General features: G+C 39.7%; 1 protein-coding gene and 1 pseudogene across 1 annotated transcript; both read right to left on the bottom strand.

Annotated features, from left to right (window-relative positions):
• Positions 1 to 2221: 2221 nt before the first annotated feature.
• On the bottom strand, positions 2222 to 2518 carry LOC148123838 (histidine--tRNA ligase pseudogene; annotated as a pseudogene).
• Positions 2519 to 9112: 6594 nt separating this feature from the next.
• Positions 9113 to 23796, bottom strand: LOC113436490 (histidine--tRNA ligase, cytoplasmic-like). The gene is made up of 10 exons (XM_087918663.1): positions 23682 to 23796; positions 22845 to 22970; positions 22469 to 22576; positions 22249 to 22347; positions 21490 to 21583; positions 21124 to 21251; positions 20790 to 21032; positions 16117 to 16233; positions 10858 to 11004; positions 9113 to 10689 (listed from the first exon to the last, which is right to left on the bottom strand). Exons 1-10 carry the CDS (start codon positions 23706 to 23708, stop codon positions 10624 to 10626), a joined length of 1155 nt encoding a protein of 384 aa, XP_087774789.1. The 5' UTR covers positions 23709 to 23796; the 3' UTR covers positions 9113 to 10623.
• Between the last annotated feature and the right edge of the window lie 1204 nt (positions 23797 to 25000).

Consider the following 25000-nt stretch of genomic DNA (forward strand, 5'->3'; position numbering starts at 1 on the left):
CAGCAAAGTCAATGGGGAAACCAGATTTATTTAAAAACCATGTCATTAATTTAAGAACTGCAGTGATTTACTTAACAAATGTGGCAAGACAAGTTCTAAAATGGGGGCAAAACTCACTTAACAAATTTTTCAGTTAGCAACATAAATTTTGGGTTCAATTGTTGAACCCTTGACATAAGTTGAGGACTACCTGTATTTAATGAGCTAAGAATGAGGAAAGTAAATAGAGGTGAGGAAACAGTTTCAATTGGATAGTGTAACGGCAAACTTCCAGGGCCAGTGCTTATCATTATAAAGATCTCTTTAATCAACCTCAGGTCCTCCTGAATACACAAAAAGCATCCATGTAATTTTCTTGGCAACCACGTGACTTTGTTGCCTTCTGGGTTTTTAAGGCTTCCCAATGTAGTGTACATCTCTGGGATTTCCTGAAATGTCCAACTCAACTCTATGCTGCTTGATTTTGGCAAAATATTGCTGTCACATTGCTGTAGTTTATTTTGAAGGACAGAGTAGCCCAAATATTTGATATGTCCATGCTCAAATGTTATATCAACTTGAGATTTGTATCGGCTGCATTTTCTTTCACCTGTACAGTATGCAATCAATCAGTATAGAGCTGGAAGGGACCTTGGAGGTCTTCTAGCCCAACCCACTGCTCATGCAGGAGACCCTATACCCATGGTGGGATTCAAATAATTTTACAACCGATTCTCTGCCCTAACAACCATTTTACGTTTTAAAAAACCCGGTATACAGAAAGGGTTAGGGCAGGGGTGTCAAACTCATGTTTGCGGGCTGGATGAATCATGCACTGGCCACTCCGATTTAGCAAAGGGAGGAAAAGTCATGATACATCATGTGATGACATTAGTTTGACACTCCTGGATTAGGGTTAGGGCCTGAATATTTTTTGACCACCATAGAACATGGTTCAGTTGGCTTCCTTTCTTGCCAAGTTTCAGGTACAAAGTTTTTCTTTTCAAAATTTGTCACTCCATTAGGCAAATTTGCCATGCTCCATTAGGCAACAAGGTCTCATTCCTCCCCCAGCGTGGCGATCTGGACACAGGTGTGAGGGGCCTGGCCCTGCAGTGCCTCCTTGGGGCACTGCAGTTGAAAGCTTTGTTCAGCCTTCGAACAGTAAGGCTGCCACACACACGTGAGCAGCTCATCTGGGCCACGGATAGCGTTGGTTCCTGCGCCTGGCTGATTCCATGGCCAGCCTTATTCTCTAAGTGCAGGAACTAAGCCTTCAACCATGATCCCCCCCTCCCCAGCCAACCAGCCCCACCTGCCTGGTTAGTCGGCCGGCACAAAACCTCAATATTCTTCTCCTCCTCATCTTCCCTGCTCAAGTGGATAACTGGTTCGCCTAACTCAACAAAAATTAGCTACTGGTTCTGCCGAATTGGTGCAAACCAGCTGAATCCCAGCACCACCTATACCATTTCAGACAAGCGACTGTCCAGTCTCTTCTTAAAAACTTCCAACTCCTGACAGCAAGTTGTTCCACTGTTTAATTGTCCTCACTGTATAAAGTTTCTCCTTAGTTCCAGGTTGCCTTTCTCTCCTTGATTAGTTTCCATCCATTATTTCTCCTGCCTACAAGTGCTTTGGTAAATAAATTGACCCCCTCCTCTTTGTGACAGCCTCTCAAATGCTGGAATACTGCTATCAAATCCCCCTAGACCATTTTTTCTCTAGACTAGCCAAATCCAAATCCTGAAACTGTACATGTTTTAGTCTCCAGGCCTTTGATCATCTTAGTTGCTCTTCTTTGTACTCCCCCCCCCCAAGTCTCAATATCCTTTTTATAATGTGGTGATCAAATCTGGATGCAGTATTCCAGGTGTGGCCTTACTAAGGCTTTATAAAGTGGTACCAATACTTCACGTGACTCATCTACCTTCCCACATGGTCCGTGGTTTTACAAATTATTTGCCCGTGAATTGTGCGCTCTCAATATACTATGTAAAACCAATGCAGAAACTCCCAAACAGCATGGCTCTGGCCCGGTAGAAATTGTGAAAGCTGTCTCACCAGCCCCATCTATGCCTTAGAAGGGGTGATCTGTGACACCGTATGTTATGGACATAGAGGAAGCACAAGTCAGTTGGAGCGCCTCTCTCCTGCACTTTATGAAAATTACGGACCTCCGAAATCGGGAATACGGAAAAAGAATTGTCTATGCAGTAGCCGTGTCCATCCTCTTTCTTACCTCTTCCGAGCTAGCCTTCTCCTGCTTGAGGCGCCGCACCATATCTGCCTGCTTCCTCAGCGCCTCTTCCTCAGCCATGACGACGACACAACTTGCCGACAGTAAAAATAAAAATTAAAAAAAGGGAGAAAGGAAAGAGCCGCCAGTCACCCTCCTCACCCGCAGTCTGAATTTATTCTCTTCTCCCCTACGCATGCGTACTGCTTTGTATTGAGGCAGCTAAATCTGCCCACACTGCCTAAGTCAGTGTGCTGCGGGGGTGAGATTGGACGAGCAGGAGCCGAATGATGCAAGAGAAGCTAGCGAAGAGAGGAAGTGACGTTACTGCGCTTGATTCCCCTTCATTCTCGTGGTGTTTCCGTTTTTCTTTTCTCCCGGTAGAAGCCTTCTCCTTAAAGCTTGTTAACCTCTGCTCAGAAATAAGCTCCTTTGACGCCAGGAAGCCATACGTTTAGGATCGGTTAATCTTAAAACACATTTATAGAAGAACAGTGCAGTATTTGCACATTTCCGTAAGTCATTTAATCACAATGAAGGTACATAACACGCTGCCATAATATAGTTTATTGGCTTTAGATTAGTGTGTTGTGTTATCTCATGCAGTTGCGATTATTTCAGGCAAACAAGGCTTAGTGTAATCTATGAATCCAGAAGGGCCGTTTGGTGAGCAATTACTTGTCTGGTGTCAGAACTTCATATGAAACCACCATAAGCTAGGGATAAGGAGGATTGCACAAAGGCAGAAGTGGGCTGCAGCAACCCCCAAAGTATCCCAAACTAGCATCAATTGATTTAAAACATCCATTTTACTTCTGTAACTTCAGAACAAAAATTCCAAAATAATTTGGTTTGTCTTAACCTTACTACATTAGTACTTTACTACATTAAGAGGAAATAGTCTTTATACATATGTAAATAGTGATTAGGGCTCACACTATATAAGATGCAGATTTTTTTAAAAGTTACTTTAATACAATTCTAAATATCTTGGTTCTCTTGTGAAGGTGATGATAGAATAAAAGTTCATACACGGAGCTCCATGTCTACCAAATATTTTTGTTGTTTCTCCTCTAGGGTAACCACAGAGTCTTTCAAGGTTAATTTTACTTATTAATTTGGGAAATAAGTGATTAAGGAGAAACCTTCAAGCCACAACAAATGAAGAATTAGTATGTTGAACTCTTTGTAGTGTCAAATGTGTATGCTCCATTGACTGAGGCATTATCTACTAAGAATATTGTGGAATATGTACATAATGACAACTATGAAGGAGAAGACTTAACGATAGCTGGGTTCAGCAAGATGTTCCTGGAGAGTGTAAAATTTACACTTACCAATTAGCAGCTTGTAGTAATACATGTCTTCCTCAACAAAACTTGTTCTCAGACAATGCCTTTAATTTAAGAGCTGTGGTAGTGCAATGGTTAGAATGGAAGTTAACTCACTGCTCACTCCAAGAGTTCTATTCTGAGTGGTTCAGCCTTCCATCCTTCTGAGCTTGGTAAAATGAGGATATGTTGACTCTATAAACTGCTTAGAGAGGGCTGTAAAGCACCATGAAGTAGTATACAAGTCTAAGTGCTACTGCTTTCTTGGAGTCTACATCTTTGTTGTTTACCAAAATTAAGAACACAAGCTCTCCTATTACTGTATCAAAAAAGAAAAAAATGTTGTTGCTATTCCTAATGCTACTTTGCCAACCTTTTGTGAAAGGTGTCTTGACTCTTAGCACTAAATGAGCTGAGCAAACCTAGGGCCAATTCGTAGAAGAAAATATTTGTTGCTCAATGTTGAACTGTGTATCACCAATGCTCTAAGCTTGGTTGTTTTCTTGCAGACATTTCATTAGCATTGATCACGTTCTCTAATTTGGTAATGAACTGTCTGCAAGAAAACAACCAAGTTCAGAGAGCACCAGGAACCCAAGCGTTAGAGCCAATTGCATGCAGTTGAGCATTTACTTCTGCAACCTATTACTGAAACTTGCTTTCTGTTTTTCAGTCAGGTGATTCTAACTATATCAGGGGTCCCCAAATTTGGCAACTTTAAGACTTAAGCTTTGCTGGCTGAGGAATTTTGGGAGTTGGTCCACAAGTTTTAAAGTTGTCAAGTTTGGGGACCTCTGATCTATATGAGTAAACATAACCTAGAAAGATGGGAGAATAAAAGACGGGCTATACTTTCCCTGGCTTGTTTAAAAGTCAATCCTACCAAACTGAGTTTGTCATATGTGAAGCAACTGCATAGCCCTCTTAAAATTTGCGTACAATTTTAAAAATGGTAAACTAGAAATGAAGCAGATTCAAGAAAGGATCCTATAAGAGACTCCTCATATGTCACATTGTCATCCCAAAGACCTGACTCTGTAAGTACCTTATAAATACCTAAGCAATCTATCATTGCTACAGTCCCTGGATGGCATTTAGTGGTACTGTCTGGTCTTATATGAGTCTGAACTAAGGTATAATGTTCAATATAAACAAAGCATTTATTAGTACTCAGAAAATATGCCTCTTGACCAGTTAGGGCAGGGGTCTTCAAACTTGACAGCTTTAAGACTTGTGGACTTCAACTCCCAGAATTCCTCCTCCAGTCATTTTAGCTCAGGAATAGGGCTAATCCTACCTTTGTTGGATGTTGGGCTAGCGTATTTGCTTATGAATAGAGCTAGCTATCTCTTTATCTCTTAAATGCTGACATCCACTGAAAACTATTAAGAAAAGTGGGAGTTGCTTTCCAAGAACATGTTTCTCCATTTCTCATCCAGGGAAATGTAATATTCTGCCTTTTTAATATTTCTCAAAATTCATTCTTCTAGGAGAGGGGTAGGTGCTAACTTTCTATAGTTACATGCATTAATTTTTTATATAGTTTTACTGTAATTTTGCTGTTGTCATCATTGATCAAATAAATTGAAAAAACAGATCTATGGAAATACACTAGGAAGAGGATTATTGATCAAATAAATGTATGTGTTCTAGTTCCTTTTATACCAGAAAGTATAAGGAAGATCTTAAAATTAGGCTGATAGTTTGAGCTTCGAGCTTGGCAATTTGGTTGCAAACATTTCGTTACCATTTGAGGGGACATCGACAGTGCATTTTGAATTCAAAATGCACTGACGATGTCTCAAATGGTGACGAAATGTTTGCAACCAAATTGCCAAGCTTGGAGCTCAAACCAACAGCTTAACTACCAACCTGAGCTACTAATATTCAAACACATTTCAGTCTTTAAATTATTTAGCATGAAAACAATAAGTGGCTATAAGAAAAGGAATTCTGCAGTTTTCTGCTGGTTGTAAAGAAACAAGTGACAAGATTATAGAAGCTGTTGCAAAGGCATATATAAAACACGATCTCCAGATGACTAGCCTCCAACAGCTTTAGCAACATGATCCAAGATGAGCTATAATTGGATCTGGATGGCCATAATTTCCTGTGAAGTGAAGAACAATTAGCCAAATCTTGGCATAGGCAGATTTTGGATAGGTCAGTGATATAAAATCAAAAGCAATGTCCCTCATATAAGTGAAGCCACAATGTTTTAATTTATTCTATTTGAGAAAAAATAATAAAGATGAAAGAAAACCGTATGTTAAGTCTACTTTAGGGTCTGCAATATATTTTCCCTGTTTCCTGTTATTTGTGTTTTAGTTATGGAGATTGGTGGCTTGGGTTAGGATTAGTGCCTTGGCTCTGGGTCCTTCAGATAGCCATTCCTGCACCGGGAATTCACCAAATTGGGTGAATAGAGATCTGTGGAAAGATGCAGTTGCTTTAAAGAGGTGCAAACATGCACTATATTCATGTATTCCAAAGCACCAATCAGAAGTGCTCATAGCTTACTCTATGCTTTCTTTACTTGTACAATGAAGAGCAAATTTCCTCTAATTGATTTTTTAAATTTAATACAACAGCCAGGGCTTTGATAGTATCACTGACTACGGAAACATGAAAACACCTCAATTATATTCCAAAATCATTTGGGACCATCTGGCACAGACCATTTAACTGATGCAATGCATCTACAGATAATTATACAATTGATCCATTTAAGACTAAGTATGGCAAGTGCATAAAACAGAACAAAAGATCTACAGTATTTATTACTGCATGTCTAGAGCCAGATATTAATTAGGCAAAGCTATGTGATTTGAGCAGAGGTCATAATCACACTCTGAGGGAGATGGGTGATTTACAAATATGAAATATAAATAAGTAAAATCTACACATTAAATAAGCATGTCCTTGTAATATTTTTTTCAACTGTGTCTCCATGATACTGCCTTTCATCCCAACCTAGAATTTAAAAGAAACTTTATCTAGAACAAAATTTTGAAATTTTTCACTTTCATTAAACAAATAGCAACTTTGGAAACATGACTTACAACCAAACACAGCATTCATTCTTCCCTTTTTCTGTTGACTATTTTGAGTTAAGAGAAGCTGCTTGACATTTTAAACTGCAGAGCAATATATAACTGGATATATAGACCTCCAATAATGTTGCTTGATAGGTGCGTGTATGGTGGGAGGAAGGTACCTCTACTGTACTTCTCTTACCTACAGGTGAAACTCAAATATTAGAATATCGTGCAAAAATTCATTTATTTCAATAATGCAATTTAAAAGGTGAACCTAATATATGAGATAGACTCATTACATGCAAAGCAAAATAGTTCAAGCTGTGATATGTCATAATTGAGATGATGATGGCTTACAGCTCATGAAAACCCCAAATCCATAATATAAGAAAATTAGAATATTACATGCAATCAATAAAACAAGGACTGTACATAGAACAATATTAAACCTCTGAAAAGTATAAACATGCATATGTACTCAGTACTTGGTTTGGGCCCCTTGTGCAGCAATTACTGCCTCAATGCGGCGTGGCATGGAAGCTATCAGCCTGTGGCACTGCTGAGGTGGTATGGAAGACCAGGATGCTTCAATAGCGGCCTTCAGCTCTTCTGCATTGTTCGGTCTCATGTCTCTCATCTTTCTCTTGGCAATGCCCCATAGATTCTCTATGGGGTTCAGGTCAGGCGAGTTTGCTGGCCAATCAAGTACAGTAATCCCACAGTCATTGAACCAGGTTTTGGTGCTTTTGTGGGCAGGTGGTCAAGTCCTACTGGAAAATGAAGTCAGCATCTCCATAAAGCTCATCTGCGGAAGAAAGCATGAAGTGCTCCAAAATCTCCTGGTAGACGGCTGCATTGACCCTGGACTTAATGAAGCACAGTGGACCAACACCAGCAGATGACATGGCTCCCCAAATCAACACAGACTGGAAACTTCACACTGGACTTCAAGCATCTTGCAGTGTGTGCCTCTCCATTCTTCCTCCAGACTCTGGGTCCTTGGTTTCCAAATGAGATGCAAAAGTTGCTCTCATCAGAAAAGAGGACTTTGGATCTCTGAGCAACAGATCAGTTCTGTTTTTCTTTAGCCCAGGTAAGACGCTTCTGACGTTTGTTGTTCAGGAGCAGCTTGACGAGGAATATGACATTTGAATCCCATGTCCAGGATCCATCTGTGTGTGGTGGCTCTTGATGCACTGACTCCAGCCTCAGTCCACTCCTTGTGAAAGTCCCCAACACTTTTGAATGGCCTTTTCCTGACAATCCTCTCCAGGCTGCGGTCATCCCTGCTGCTTGTGCACTTTTTTCTTCCACACTTTTCCCTTCCACATAACTTTCTATTAAAGTGCTTTGATACAGCACTTTGGGAACATCCAACTTCTTCTGCAATTACCTTTTAAGGCTTTCCCTCCTTATGGAGGGTGTCAATGATGGTTTTCTGCACAACTGTCAGGTCAGCAGTCTTTCTCATGATTGTGATTCCTATTGAACCAGACAGAGATCATTTAAAGGCTCAGGAACCCTTTGCAGGTGTTATGGCTTTAATTAGATGATTAGAGTGGGACACTTTGAGCTTAGAATATTGAACCTTTTCACAATAATTTAATTTTCTGAGATTGGATTTGGGGTTTTCATGAGCTGTAAGCCATAATCATCTCAGTTATGACACATCACAGCTTGAACTATCTTGCTTTGCATGTAATGAGTCTATCTCATTTATTAGGTTCACCTTTTAAGTGCATTAATGAACTTTTGCACCATATTCTAATTTTTTGAGTTTCACCTGTATTTACTAGAGTTAAGGAAAAATGCTATGTTCATAGTGATCGTTCCTGTGTGCAGGCTGGCAGTTGCTGTTTCTTAAGTTGGTAAAACTGCTGATCATCATTATGCAATGGGATAGGCAATTGTTATGTATCTACCTCTTTCATTTTGGTACCTATTCCTAGACCAGGGGTGTCAAACTGGATTTCTTTGAGGGATGGATCAGCATTGTAGTTCTCGGCAGGGTGGCCAAGGGGGAGATGGGACAGGCCCCCCCTGCAGCACCCTGCCAGCCAAAATGGGATGCGGTGGAGATGTGTGAGGCCCCCCCATAACCCATTTTCAGTCTGGATGGAATCCTGTAGCACCCTGTTGGCCAAAACAGGATGTAGAGGGGCCACATGAGCCCTCCCTGTGTCCCATTTTCGGCCTGGAGGGGCTCCTGGAACACCTTACGTGCCAAAATGGTGTGCCTCATATAGTCCTCCGGTGCCCTGTTTTGGCTGGCAGTGTTGCAGGAGGCTGTCCAGGCCAAAAACGGGGCACAGGGAACCTTGCATGCCCTCTGTATCCCATTTTGACTTCCAGAGGCACTGTGGGCCAGTCCTTTGCTATTCCAGGCTGGCCCGTGGGTCACATTTAAGCACCCCACAGGCCTTGAGTTTGACACCCCTGTCCTAGACTGTGTCCTGCACCATTTTGTGAACATCAGGTCACTTTCCAATAAACTTTTTACAACATAACCACTGACCAAATCCAACTCATTTTTGCCAACTCTTTATTAAAACCATACTACTTCAACATTGTCTTAATCTTAGTTATTAACATTTGTTAGATTTATAACCCACATATTTGTACAACCCAAGGCGCATAGTACACAATACTTTTACATCCTGTTTTCCACAAACTTCCATCCTGTAAGATCTGGTGGGCTAAGAGAAAGTAACTGCCCCAAAGTCAGCCAACTAGTTTCCATGCCTAAGACAAGACTGGAATTCATAGTCTCCCATCTAGCAGTTTATTAAAATGGCTCTGTACTTTACTTGCATCTTTTCAGTTTTCCTTCCACCCCAATATCTTCAACCCCTCCTTCTTTCTCCTATGGGAATATGCACTATATGAAGCTAAACTATGCTGTTTCCTAGTGTGAGTATGTCAGGCCTTCAAGGCACACCAGCTCAAAAACAGGCATGGCAGTGATTCTGTGAATGCTCTTTGTTAAGAGTAAAATAGAATAATATAATCTTGAAAGCTTGTCTCAGATTCTCTCTGCCCCATCTTATACTAAACAAAATCATTTTGAGTTTCCTTCTATCTCAGGCCTGTGTAATTTTTTTCTACCATTCCCCAATAATTTCTTTCTTACCCCTACCTTCCCCCCCAATATTTATCTCATACCTTCCCCAAGGTCAGTCCTAAATTCTTATACGGCAAGTTAACAATCCACAGGAGACCACAACTGAATATAAGCTGTTACAGATATACTTGTTGGTTGTGTAGTCAAGTGGCAACAGGGAGTGTGATCAGATTAGGACTTATTGATTGGTTGAGCCTGATGAAGTAATGACCTCTCTTCTACCATCCCAGAGCATTCTCTTCCAGATCCATTCTGTTTGTGGAGTTGGAAAACTGGGCTGAAACATTATATCCTACATCTTGCAGATCAGCTCTGGGAAATAGTGAGTAAAAGCATGAGAATTATTTCAAAAGAAGTACCTTTTGAAGAATGAAACTCTCTTATTTTATTATCACATCTGTTGAGACACTTGATTTTGACAGATGGCTTAACCAGCATGGGTGAAGAGCTCTTTCAAAACTCTTCATGTCTGCAAAACAGGCTACTACAGATACTGAGTTTTGCCAGATGGCTAAACCAATGAGTCAGAAACATTTATCAATCATTCACCAATCTATCAGCACTAGTTTACAACTGTGTGGTTAGCTGCAGATTCGGGAATTGACATGCAAATCAGATTAGGAATGTATGCGGAGAACATAATGACAATAATAGCAAAGCTAATTCTTTTTGAAAGGCCGGCATACTTAAGCCTATGTACACAGCGATAGTGGATAAAAAAAGTACGACGACACAAATCCAGTTCTCTAAATCTTGGTTTGTGTGACTAAAATGTGAAATATTATTTTATTACAAAAAAAAGGAAAGAAATATTGAACAACTCCAGGTGCTTCACAAGCCTGCAGTATTTCATAAGAGCATATATAAGCGTATAAGTCCACCTTAGGAGCAGTATAAAATGTCAATTACATGAAATTAAGTGTTGTATTTTTCCAATCTTCTCTTGATCTCCTCTATAAAATTCTCTTGAGGAATATTAACCTAAAAAACAGATAATAGAGACTTGATTAGTGCAACTCGTCAAAATAAAATATCTTTACTGTGAAAAACTGAATTGCAAACATGATCTCAGTGGTGTTCAAACAACTCTAGGGAAGATTATTTCAGAGCAACAGTTTCAAATTGACTCCATTAAATACCAACGCCAACCTCTTTTCTAGTAACAACATCCCGAAGTTTCACTATTCCATCATTCAGTTCTTGTTCTCCAACTATGATTGCCAGTGGGATTCCTGTTTCTTCGCAATATTGCAGTTGTTCCAGTAGTCTGGGATTTTTTTTATATAACATCTCTGCCTGAAAAATGTTGATAAGAAATGGGAAGATAAATACTGACATCAATAAGATATAGTAAAAAATGATCGGCTCAGAAAATTATTTAAGACATTTAGTAAAAAACTAAAAGAGATATTTTTCATCAAACTGAAGACTGCATAGAGCAATAGCAATAGCACTTATATACTGCTCTATAGTGCTTTACAGCACTCTCAGAGCAGCTTACAATGTAAGCATACTGCTCCCAACAATCTGGATCCTAATTTTATAAAACTTGGAAGGGTGGAAGGCTGATTCAATCTTGAGCTGGTCAAGATCGAACCCTTAATGTGTGGGTAGAGTTAGCTTGCAGTACTGCATTCTAACCATTGCACCACCACAGCTTTTATAAGCATCTTACTTACCCCTTTTGGATCTTACGAATATTTGCAAAACTTTGCCACTGTATATTAAAGCTTTGTATGAATACTATGTAAATAGTATTATGTAATTATAATAATATATATAGTTTGGGTGAACAAATAGCAATGTTTCTTTTATTTCATAAATTCAATAGGTGATCTGGCAATGTGGAAAAAGTTTTATCTCCCTAGTTCAATCAATACAATTAAAGAAATAGCAGGCATCACTTTTGTGAGAACTTCATTTGACATTCAAAGTTGAGTTGGGCCAGTGTTACCTTATAAATATCTTATAGATTTAACTCCTCTCAGTACTGTAGGCTTCTCATCACACAAATGAGGCATGCCATGTCCTGCTCTAAAGAAATTTCTGAAGACCTTCACAAAAAATGTTAATTGATGCTTATCAATCTGGTGAAGGTTATAAAACTAGTCTGAGACATAGTCTTGAAATAGAAAAGATATGGACAATAGTGAATCTCCCCAAAGAAAAGTGCTGAATAAAAACAGGATTCAAAGGGAATAAGAAAGCAAAATCCAGTGTCCATTGAAAAGAATATTGATGCTCATCTGAAACTTGTCCCCCCCAAAACCCAATAAACAAAACAAAACAACACACCTGGATTAGTCTCCAGAACTATTGACAGATGAGTTAAATATGAAACTTTTGGAGCCACATGAGTCTTATGCTGGCAGAAACCCAAGACTGCTTTTAAGTCAGTGTTAAAATTTATAAGGGAGTTAGATGAGGAATTAGATTTAGACTGTGAAACTAACTATAGATTACTCTCACATAATATCTTCATAAATACTCTCCTGTTGTGAGAGAGGATCTTGTGATGCTCTGATGAAGTTAAGAGCTATGCTGATGATAATATATTCTAGCAAAAGAGTCACACATGTCAGGCAGGTCTTAGAAAAAGAGCCACAGTACGTGTATTCATTGAGCCACTTAATATTGTAAGAAAACAGAAAAAGAATACTATACTGGATTGGGTTGTGCTGACGATATGATACACTATTGGAATTAACACATCAGTTTGGACAAAAAAAAAACCAAGAAAAACTAATGACATCACTGCACATTACATCTCCATATTGATACTGACAGATTATAATAACCCCACAGAAATATAGTCAGAGTTTTAAGTGAAGCTGTTGAAGAAAGGTATTAATTAGCTTATTACATAAAAGACAGCCAAGAACAAATATCAATGCAAGTAAAAAATTGGAACTTACTGAAACAAAACATAAATTTTGAGATAATACAATAAAAAGATGAATAGAATGCTAGCAAGGAAAAGCATTACATGGTCAATTTCTACAAAGAATAAAGGGGAAAATGGATAAAGATAAAACCTGACAATGTCTTACAACTGGTTCATTAAAAAAGAAGTGGTTTTGGCTGCTTAAGAGCAAGCTATTCAACTTAATACAATCAAAGCCCGAATTGAAAAATCATTAAATAATTCAAAGTGCAGACTGTGCAAAGATAAAAAGAAACAGTAGATCATATGCAAGAACATTGTAAAAACTGATTACAAATAATGACATAACAATTGTCAAAATGATTCAGTGGAACATCATATACCAATAATGAAAAATTGATGGAAACACAAAGTTAAAAGAGGAAAACAAGCAAGTTAAAATATTGTGGGATTTCCACATGTGAACTGATAAAATATTGGCTCATAACCCAGTGCATTTAACTGAGGTTGAAAAGAAGAAAGTATGGGTAATTGATGTAGTAATATCAGGATACAGTAGAATACAAGATAAAGAATTAAAGCTCACAAAACATCAAAATCTAGAACCTGAAAGATTATGGTCTTAGTAGTTATCCTTGTAGTGGGTGTCATGTCAAAAAATGTTGGACAGCACTTAGAAAATCTGCACATTGATAAAATTTCTATCAATCAATTACAAGAAGCCACACTGCATTGATTTGCAAATGTACTAACAATATATTATGACATCCTAGGCTCTTGGGAAGAGCTTAATGTGTACAAAGCCCAACACTAGCTAAAAAACTGCCAGCCGTGATTTCATTTTTTTTTTGGTATATAATTATAATAGGTGCCTTGGATGCAATTCTAAAACATCTGAAACACCACTTGAAATCATTGGTGTTGATAAAATCACCCTCAGTCAACTGTAACTTATAGCCTATGACAATACCCTTAACATCACATAACAACATCTGCCCATCCCAAGTCCTCAAAAACTTGATAGGTAGACAAAACTGCCAAATCCAGTCTAAACTTCTGTCTATGTAATCAACTATAATACTGTATATTAATCTTATATATTAATGGTGGTTAGACTGCAATATTGCAGGCTAACTCTGCTGACTGTTAGTAGTTCAATCCTGATGGGCTTAATGTTGATACAGACTTCCATTCTTATGAGGTCAGTAAAATGAGGACCCAGATTTTTGGGGGCAACTCTGTAAAACTGCTTAGAGAGGGCTATAAAGCATTAATAAGCAGTAAAACTCATATACTGCTATTGCTATATGCCACCAATTCTCAGTAACTCTGGGCAGTTTATAATTTTTAGAAACATTTCAGAACAAAAAGCAACAGAAAACCCACAAATAAAAGAAGAAGATAGAACAATAGCAATAGCAAAAAAAAAAAAAAATGCCTCCGGGGTTCCAAAAGATGCCATTGTTTGATCAATAGAACCTGAACAATACCAATCCTGCTAAATCAGGGGTGTCAAACTCAATTTCATTGAAGGCCGCATCAGGGCTGTGGTTGACCTTGGGGGACTGGGCAGTCATGACCGACTGGGTGTGGCTAATTCGATGGGCATGGCTAGTTTGATGCCACTCCCCAAACTGCTGGCATGTTTCCTTTTTGCATTGGCTATATTGGGCCAAAGCCCGGCTGGCCCAATGTTTCCTCTTCACATTGGGTAGACCGGGCTAAAGTCATTTTTCCCCTCTGCATTGGATAGACCAGGACAGCCCCGCAGGCCAGATCTGACCACATTGCGGGCCTCATCTGGCCTGCAGGCCTTGAGTTTGACACCCCTGTGCTAGATTGAAGTAGCTGAGCAGATAGTGTGGGACACAGGAAGTCTCTCAAGTATTGTACATTCATTGGCAAAGATACACAAGCGTTCAAAAAATCTGAAAGGGAGTGAATAATTTTTCACAGAAATATATACTGTGGTTTCAAAAAAATTATAGCTTGAAGATATACAGTAATGCAGGTGTATACCCTAAAGCAGATGTATATAGCCCACGATGTGGTTAGATCAGGTGCGCAGAGCCGCCCTGGAAACAGCAGTGCCTCAGCCCTGCCCAGCCCAGCCCAACTGGGCACTGATTTACAACCTGGCGGTGGCCATCTAACCCAGAACACAGTCAGCCTTAGATCCATAGGGACGCTCTGATGTGGGTGTGGTGCCGATCTATTCTACAGCTTGATGGTGGCCAACTGAGCCTGAACGCAGTCAGCCTTACATCTGACCCGAGAAGCCAGTCTGCCCCCCCCCAGGAGGTGGTGAACGTGTGTGGGGGCTGGCATCCCTGGGGACTGCATTGCCCCACAGGCTGGCTACATTCTGACTACTCCCCTTTCATCCAGGACATGCACGCTCACTCTCTCCTGTGTGCATGGCCCCAGGATGGGGCCAAGGCAAGAGGATGGTCTCTTGGTGGCCACGCGGGTTGAATCAAAAGCTGATCATATTCCAGCCCAAATGGCAGCACCAAGTTGTACATCAGCACTTCGCCTCCATTCCCCGCTCGCTGGCCTGGCCTTGTAGCCCTTTAGCTGGGATCACCCCCACCCCTGCATGGGAAAGCCATAGCGCGGGGCAGCACTACCAATCTCTCCCCCCGCCCATGTCCCTTCCTGAGCACAGAGGAAGTTTGGAATGGCATGAAAAGCGTTTGCAAACCAACAAGACTTTGGGGCAGTGAAACTGCCTTGCTTGAAACCTCCCATCAGCTTGTAAACACTCTTCGTGCCAAGACTGGAACGGCGTGGAAGTGTTTTCAGGCACATGGGAGGCTTCAATCAAGGTGATTTCACTGCCCCAAAAGCTCATCTGCTTGCAATTGCTCTTCGGCTGGATCTGGTACAAGCCTTAGTTCATAGAGGACAGAGACCTAAATTACTGTAGTGTGAGATCAGTAATGCAAGATCTTGCGCTACTGATCTTGTGATCTTGCACTACAATAATGCATGAACTACAGGGCATTGGTGCGTGTGCGTGGCTGAGAATTCCAGGAGGATTGAACAGTACTGCACGGACTGCAACAGGCAGTGGGAGTGAAGATGGGAAGCCACCGCAGGCAATGGGCAGGAAACAGTGGGCAGGGGCTTCCCACTTTGACCTCTCCCCACTGCTGTTGCCTCTATGTCTGTATTCTAGCCTAAAACTGAAAGGGCAGTTTGCCTGCCCTGCCACCGCACCCCAGCACCATTCAACTGCCTCCAGGCACCCTCCCCAGCTGCATGCAAGCACCGATGCTCAGCTGCCCCCCCGCCCCCCCCGACTTTGGTGCTCACTCTGGATCACTGCTCCCAGCTTTGTGTGGCCCATCACAGCTTCCGTTCAATGTGAGTGGGCCAGATGAAGTCCTCCATGCCCACCAAGTCACATGACCCCAAGCCATGCCCACCTGGCCCTTTGAGGGTGACCATAATGCTGATCCGGCCCTCACTGAAATTGAGTTTGACACCCCTGCACTAGTGTAATAACTTCTCAGTATTACCTTGATGCCAGCATTCCATAATTCAGAGATTAATTTCATTTTGAATGCAAGGAAATTTTTCTGGGGAGTTGCCACCAACACTTGTGTTTCTGTTGTGCGGATCTTCTGCTTGGACATCTCAGAGGAAAGAGGAGGGAAAAAATCAACATTATAACCAGAATTAACTAAAATTTGCAAACAAGCTCTACTTGAATTGGACTTAATTATTGTTGGAAATATTCTAATTTTCAGACATTTCCAAAATTTGGATATGGTTAGCTATATGTACTGCAGCTTGCACTATAAACTTACTGAGTAAATAGGCATTATTTTCATCCAATCATTTCTCCTACTGTTTCTAAACCAGTTTTGTCTTGGTTTCTATTATTCTCCTTGTTAATTATTATAAACAGCTTGTTTATAGAGACAGTGCCTTATTTCTCTAATATAAAGCAGCTAATTCTTTTATTGATGGATGGAGAATTTAAAGCTTATCTTTCCTATGTGGAACACTGGAAGATTAAAGCTGTGAGAATAAGGAAGATGACCTTGACAGAAATATGAAACAACCAATATCCAGGCAAGAAAAGCTGAAATGTCCTAAATCCTGGGAAGCAAGGTAATTTTTGCAGGTGATTCAAGCAAACATTTCCCTTATACTCAATCGAGTGTAAGAAAGAAGGAAAGTAAAGCACAATCAGACTCACAAGAATCTGTTACTACAGCCTACCTTAATAAAGTATAATTAGATCTAGTCTTCTGTTAAACTGATTTTGGTACGGTTTACTTCAAGGTTCTTCAAACACTTCAGTCTGAAGGCCACATTGGATATTTTGCAAACATTTGAGGGGCCAAAGAAAAAAACAGATTTTATTGATTTGATACAACCTTGCTTTCTCTCCCTGAGCTGTTTGGAAAGGAAAAGAGCACAGCATGTGGGAGAAGCTGGTAAGCCAAAAGGAACTTTCCAGAGAGCTAGATGTAGCCCACAGGCCACAGTTTGGAGACCTAGCGGGGTTAACATCAATTCATTTACTCTGAATTATTTAGAGGGGCAGGTGAACTGCATCCTAGATAATAAAGGACAATGCTTTTAAGAATATTTACCAGAATAGTGCTTTTTAAACTTTTTAAAAATTAAAATTGTTCTTTAAATGAATGATGATCCATCTCATCCTATTTTTTAGTATCATTTCCCCCTTTCTTGCTTTGTTCTCATTTACTTTGTCTAGTGCCCATTTGCCTAGCCAGTCTCTATACCACCTACTGCTTCTCTGCCCGTTACTATGGTCTGGGAATCCTGCTTGCCCAATGGATCTTTTATATTAAGGAGTTTTTTAATTGCAAAATTTAAACCCAACAGCTTGTAAATTAATCTGGATGCAATGTAAATATCTATAATGTTAGAATAAGAAATAAGACTTTTTTAAAAAAGTTAAGATTGGAATAGATTAGAAAAATGGGAATAACATACTCTAAGACAGTGGTCACCAACAGTGGGCTGGGGACCACTGGTGGTCTGCGAGAAAATTTTGGTGGTCCGCAGAGAAATGTCACCCCCAAAGCACCTCCCAAAATAATCCAGGCTGAGCGGGAACACAAGGTTGCGCCGCCCACATGGCCCGCGGTAACACAAGGCTTGCATCACTTGCATTGGGAACAACACGAGGTAGTGAGGGAAGGGGGGGAAAGGGCAGAGGAGGGGGGAACTTGCCCCATGCGCTTGGCCTGGCCACCGGGCTGCTTCTTTCCGCTTTCTTCTGCTTTTGGCTGCACACACAAGGAAAGCAACAAAAGTCTTTCTTTCTCTCCCCCAAGTTCCACCAGAAATGAATCTTTGGGATCCTGCAAGGCATCCTGCTCCAAGAGGCTGCACCGGTGCAACACGACTCATAAAGACTCACTCCTGGCGGAGTTTGGGGAGAGAAAGAAAGACTTCTGCTGCTTCTGCTACTTTCCTTGCATGAAGCCAAAAGTCTCTTTCTCTCTCTCCCCGAGAACGGAGCTGGAGATGGTATCCTGCGATCCCAAATAAAGAATGATTGATCGGTAGGAAAACTGGGTGGGGAATTTTCCTGCAGACTTTTGGGGGGATTTTCCCAGGGTCTCTGGTCCACGGGATTTAAAATTATGAGTTTGGTGGTTCCTGAGGTCCAAAAAGTTGGCGACACCTGCTCTAAGCAATCTTATTTTATTGTTATTTTAACAAGTGATTCAGTAATTGAATTTCTGAGCTATGACTGCTTACAAATATCTAATTTCTTTCAAAGAATTCCATAACTGTGCAAGTTTTATTAAAATACTTAAGGAATCAAGGCCTCTAAAGAACGATCAAGAAAATGAAATTACATGAACCTCTTTAATATGGCAGCTGAGTTGGAGCAGCACAGTCTCATGGATGATCAGTCTTAATTTCTTTGTTTTCATTCCATTATTATTTTTCTAGAGCTTCTCTTAGCACTCAACTATCAATTGGCTATGGGTAATACTTGTTCAAATGAATACTTGTCTTCATTTAGTGACCATTCAAAGTTACAATAGTGCTAAACAAGGGTTACTTAGAACTCATAGTTATGGCTGTTGCATTGTCCCTGCTGACACATGCTCTCAATTAGGGCCTACATTACATTACAGCTTTCTGAAATTGTGTGTTCACTACTTGTGACCTTCATTGCTGCCTTCTGACAAGAAAGTAGACAAGCCAGCAGAGATCACAAATTGTGACCACATGACTGGAAGGCTGCAGTTGCTCAGGATTCACCTAACAATAGCAACTGGGACAGAGGTGATATTCAGCAGGTTCTGACCAGTTCTGGAGAACTGGTAGCGGAAATTTTGAGTAGTTCAGAGAACTGGTAGCGGAAATTTTGAATAGTTCGGAATACTACCTCTGACTGGCCCCGCCCTCATCTATTCTCTGCCTCCTAAGTCCCAGCTGACCAGCTGGGTCTTCTTTTGTTGCCCTGCACAGGAGAACGAAGCTGGAAAGCAGGTTAGTGGGGTGAGGAGAGAATGGAGATTTTACAGTATCCTTCCCCCAGGAGGGGGGAGGGAATGGAGATTTTGCAGTATCCTTCCCCTGCCACAGCCACCAAGCCACGTGACGCCCACCAAGCCACACCCACAGAACTGATAGTAAAAAAAATTGAACCCCACTACTGAACTGGGACTGCCAGAACTGCTATTGTAAGTCAGCATGCCTGTGTAATGTCACACCATAGGACTTCTTAGGAGCAGAGTTCCCACTTTCAGTTACAGATTTCCTGTAATATGGGGGATTGATCACGGAGATTGAGAACAAGCAAGAGAGGGCAGTTCTGATTCAAATTGCACTGATAAAGATCTCTTGTTGAACAGGTGGTCTGAGCTAGTAGTTGCTAAGAAAAAAACGTGTGAAATTAACCTTTAGGAGTTAACCCTTTAGGTGTGAATGTACCAGGAGACTGAACAATAATAAAAAGCTTTATTGAGTTTTTTCAAAAGGGACCTCCATGCTCATATGACAGAGCCAAGGAGGACATCTTTACATAGGAACACATGATTGTTAAATATTGTTTCAAAGCCTCAGCCCTGGTTATTCCCCCTTTAACTTAATTGGTTATTTTATGAGTGGACCCCGGCCTCTTCCCAGAAACTCCATCCCATCTGTTTATCCATTCCCCGTAATCTCCATCCTCTTGGCAAACCCAGTTTATTGTCAACTTATTAATTTTAGTATAACTGGACAGCTCAACCTGCCAACTATCTTTCCATGACTTGCAAGCTATCTAGGACTTGCCAGCTATCTATCTTGACCAGAATGCGCAAAACATTTATAGTCTTGTTATTGTAATACAGAGCACTTCTTACACAATGTCTTACAATATCTCATTAGAGCTTCTTAGCTTAAATGAGGACTAAATATGGCATTAACATTGCTGTCTTTTACAGGAATAATTCTTTCTTCTCACAAAATGAAATAATGCAATTCAAGATGCAATGATGGGTGATACTGGACTAAACATATTATGATCCAGACAAAAATCTACGATTAAACTGGAAAAGCCTGGCTCATTGTCTCCTAAAGAGGCAGCTGGGCACCTGTTCAAATTGCCTTTAGGAAAAGAGTGCCACCACTCCCTTTTTCTTCTATAAGACCACTAGACTCTTCTATCACTCCTAGAGAAGTTTTTCTCAACCTGAGCAACTTTAAGAAATGTGAATTTCAATTCCCAGAATTCCCAGCCACAATGAAATGAGACTTGGACTATTTCAGATTGACCGTAGTCTTGTGATATCAATAGGATGTAATCTTTCCAACTGAGTCTTTTTGCGCAGCTTTTTTCCAAAGAAAATCTACAGAGTTGGTTTGCTGCCAGGAAGAGTGGAAAAGGCCTAATTACACATGGCTGGTCCCTGACCAGAGGCTTTGTTATATGCCATAGCCAGGTCTCAAAGCACAGAACAGGAAAGCAGGCAGGGAGGCCAAACTCTGAGGAATATTTTAAAATACTAATGGGGAAGCTTCAGTGCTTGAAGAGTTGGGGCTGTGCTATCCCTCATTCCACCCCCAACAACCAACTAGAGTCCCTGCATCTCTTTTATTTCCTATCCTATAAATGCATTTCACATCTACACTTCTGCATTTGTATTCTGATCCCTATGCACAACCCTGAACTCTTACTTATTTAAATCTTCTGATTAAAAGACCTTACCTCATTATTCTGCTCTATGATAGAGAAGAGCCTTTCAACACCAATACTGAGTCCAACGCAAGGTACTTTATGTCCTTTTGAATCAAACTTTGCTACAAGCTCATCATAGCGTCCACCTCCAGCCACACTTGTTAAGCTAAGAGACTCATTTAGGCGGCTATGCTTTTGGCACAATAAAACAGCCTCATAAATGACTCCAGTGTAATAAGCCAGACCACGAGCCAGACTCAGATGTAAGGAGACCTGTGAAACAGGACGAGAGGGCTTTTAGTAGGAAAGTATTAGACTGCCACAGATCACTTATATTTACTTTAAATATCACATTCCAATTCACCTGATCTATGATGCCAAACAGAGTAAGGTATTCAAATAGCAATTTCATGTCCTCCAGTCCTTCCATAGCCAATCTGTTCTGTGCCAGTTTTGGATCCTTGAGAAGCTTCTCAATGAGATCTGGTCCCCCTGCAGAAAAAGATGCATATAAAAACGGAAGATATACTTACATTGTTTTCTATCACTTTCAGTAAAGCTTGCAATTACAATACTAACTCAACATTATTTCAACTTAAATTGAATCTAAAGTTTGGAACACAAAACATAAAGAATACTTCCCACAAAATATCCACAGGAGCATAGTCAATCTTACTCCAACTAGAGATTAATTATTAACACATTACAGAATGCCTATACTGATACTCACCATGAAGTTGAACATATTCACTAATACAATTGACACACTCAGGAGAAATACCATCCTCTAGGATCATTTCATTTTTCACTTCCTCCCATGAGATCTGTGGAAGAAGTGGGGGAGGAATGCATTATCTTTAATAATTAAAGATAATTTAAATAAGGTTAAATAATTCATCTTTTGGCTAATGCATTTCTTTGCTCAAAAAGCAGATAATTTAAACTGACAATTTTTTTCAACATGCATGACGTACAGACATAGGGAATGCAATTTAACAGGATCCAAGTAAAATAATTACCTATTTTTATTTAATGCATACCCCATGAATGGGTAACATTTTCAGAGCCAAGGGCCATACTAAGGCTTGTATGTTCATATGTGCCTGAATCCAAACAAATCCTATTGATTGAGGCATATACCTGCTGAGTCTAGTAGTGCTAATTCACAAAACCGCACTTCAAATAAGTACTTCGATGGCTGCATTCCTTACTCCCCTTCCATATGCACAACCACAAATTTTCTCACGCACAAACATGCTACATACATACTTTCATCACATATTCAGTTATTATTCGATCCCTCATGTGCCCTCACATTTCCATATACATATCCTATCTATTCCATGTTCCCTTATGCATGCATTTCCTGCTACCTTTCGAATATATGATCAAATACACAAATTATTATATTCTTCCCCTCCTCTACTTTACCAATTCACTTTATTGCCTCTCCTACAAACCCACCAAGATCAAACTGAAGATACTTAACCTTATCCAATTTGTCAAGAGTTGAACAAATCCTTTCAAATTTGATTTCTGGAATACCACATATTGTAAAGATCCCTTGCAAAATGCGCCTGTCATTGATCTGGGGGAAACAGCAGAAATAAAAAAGAGATTAAAAAATAAATGCACCCTGCAGATTTTTTAATAGGTAAGAGTTCATAACAGAAGTCCATTTAGATTAAGAAACAGCCAGCTTTTCTTACTTTGATAAGGAAATCTCCAACTTGCAGGGCAGTTAAGATCTCATACATGACTTTCAAACATTCTGCATCAGGAATCATAGGATCATATTGGCCAGCAATGTCAAAATCCTGGAATACAGAAAGTAGCTTTTAAAAATCTCCAAATAAACTAGGTAAATTGAATAACTGAAGTACTTAGTGATTAAATCCTATTTTCCTGAAGTGTGAAGTAACATATGTATGTACCCCATCTCACAAAGCATTCACTCATTTCCATATTTCAGACATGGAATTCTCTGCTTCTTTGACAAGTTCAATTTAAAGGTCAAAGAAAGAAGACAGCTTATCTGCCTTTTTGTTTTGACTCCCCAAAGTGGAAAAACCTGCAGATACTCACACACTGGATAAACTCCCTGAAGCGTCCTCTCTTTATGGACGGACTATCACGCCTATAGACTTTTGCAATGTGGTAACGTTTACATCGTTTAATTTTGTTCATAGCTAAGAAACGAGCAAATGGCACCTAGAAACATAGTTAAGAAAACTTGCCTATAGCACAGAAAGTAAGCAAACAATGGGCAATTTTTTTCTACCTGCAAAATATTTTACTTTTTCACAAAAAACAAACTAGCAAACCAAAAAACAAACCCACACCTAGTTTTCAAGTGCTAGTAATCCATCCAGTGACATCAGTATGGCTACATTTCCAGACTTTTTGAGTGACAAATTTAAGATGTAATATTGGTGTATAAAATCTCATATAGGCTCAGATCATGTTTTAATGACCACAACATTCATTTAATGATTGCAGTGTTAATTTAACAACCACTGCAAAAAATGTCCAAAAAATCATGCATCGACTTATGACCTTAATTCTTGGCTCAACTGAGGACTAACCATATGTAGAAAGAATTCTCTATATCTTCTCAATGGTTTCAAAGACTTGTACATAAGATGACATACTGCACTGGTTCATGATGTTTATATTACAGAGTTTCACCACTAAATTGTGAATGAGAACATCCTGGCTAACAATGTAAATAAGAGTTCTGATCTGATATGCTCACAAATCAACTAGAAAGAGGAAGCTTCTTCTGAATCCCTTGCAATTTGTGGCCTGTCTTCAATTACTGTTATGAGTCATGCAGCAATCTATTGTTATTCCACAATTCTGCCAGAGACAATCTATCTTTAAAAAAATGGTTCTTGCAAGTTAGAATTTTTGTTAGGATACAGTTAAGTCATATCGAAGAGACAGCATCTCTCCTCCTTGATCTTCCAGATCATAAATCAACTTTGCCTCTTCACCATAGTTCTCTTGCAAGAGTTCCTTAAATGAAGGAAAAGAAAAGAAGGAAAAACATATTTTGTCTTTTGTAACTCTATATTTCAATCTCACTTATAATTTTAGTAAAAGTTTTAAGCAAGAAGATGAAAACTAACACAAACTAATTGAAAATAAGAAAAAAGAAATATCATAGAAAAAAAGATGCAGGTAAAGGAAAAAAAGGAGAAATAGAAAAGAAAGGAAAAGGTATAAAGTAGCTTCCAGTATTCTTCACAGCAGTTATAAGTACAAATATATATTTAACCTCTCTCCAAAGTAATATTATATTACTCTTCTTTCTATAATCTATCCTATCTAATCATCAAAACTGTAAGTCACAAGTTCATTTTTTCCAGAAATGTCCATTAGAGACTTCCAGTTGGCAATAAATGTAATCTAATCAAATAAATTAATTTATCCATTTCAGGAAAATGTTAACTTTACCAGCCATTGAATCTTCCTACTTTTGTGTTTACAGTAAACTCACTGTGCTGATTGCTCACATTTAAATAACCTTCCTTGTTTTTCTTTTCTAATTGTTTATCCATTAATCTTAAAGGAAAAGTTCTGGCTTCAAATAAATATTCACCTTTAAGATCCTCTTTCAGAGTATGCATTTGGATCCCGAATTTTCAGCTGGCCCACACTCATGTGTAGCTGAATATTATTTATATTATAGCTAAATAATAAATATAAATAGCTGTATTACTGTTATTTTTAATAATTTCATTTATGTCATCATTCTGAGTAAAGAACTCAGGGAGTCAGGACTGTTTGCAGGCTCAAGAGATCTTTTATTGGCACTTAGAAAGGTGAAGCTAGCTCTAAATTATTCCCGTGCTCAGGGATAAGATTTCCCAACCGCACTTTATCCCTCAGGTCACATGGGCCAATCAGTCCAGGGGTAGGTTCCCGCTCAACTTTGACAAATGTCTGTTGGAATGACCTTGGTTCACATGCCACTGGGAGATATTGTGACTAGCTGGCTGAGGCACCACATTCCTGAGTCGTCGTGCCCCCCCATGCTTTCTTCCCTTCCCCTTGAATGGCAACCAAGAACCGAAGGCTTCAGTTGAAGTTGTTTTGCCATGAGTAAGATTAAAAGCATTTTCCTCAAACAAAGCAAAGTACCAAAGACCAGCAAGAAGAATACACATTTTGGGAAGTATCAAATACATCAAATTTAAACAGTCTTCAGGTAGTCCTCAACTTATGATCCCACCTGA

Source organism: Pseudonaja textilis, unplaced genomic scaffold, assembly GCF_049901715.1.
Source record: "Pseudonaja textilis isolate UNSWEBS1 unplaced genomic scaffold, rPseTex1.2 PTEXCTG191, whole genome shotgun sequence".
NCBI classification, from domain to species: Eukaryota; Metazoa; Chordata; class Lepidosauria; order Squamata; family Elapidae; genus Pseudonaja; species Pseudonaja textilis.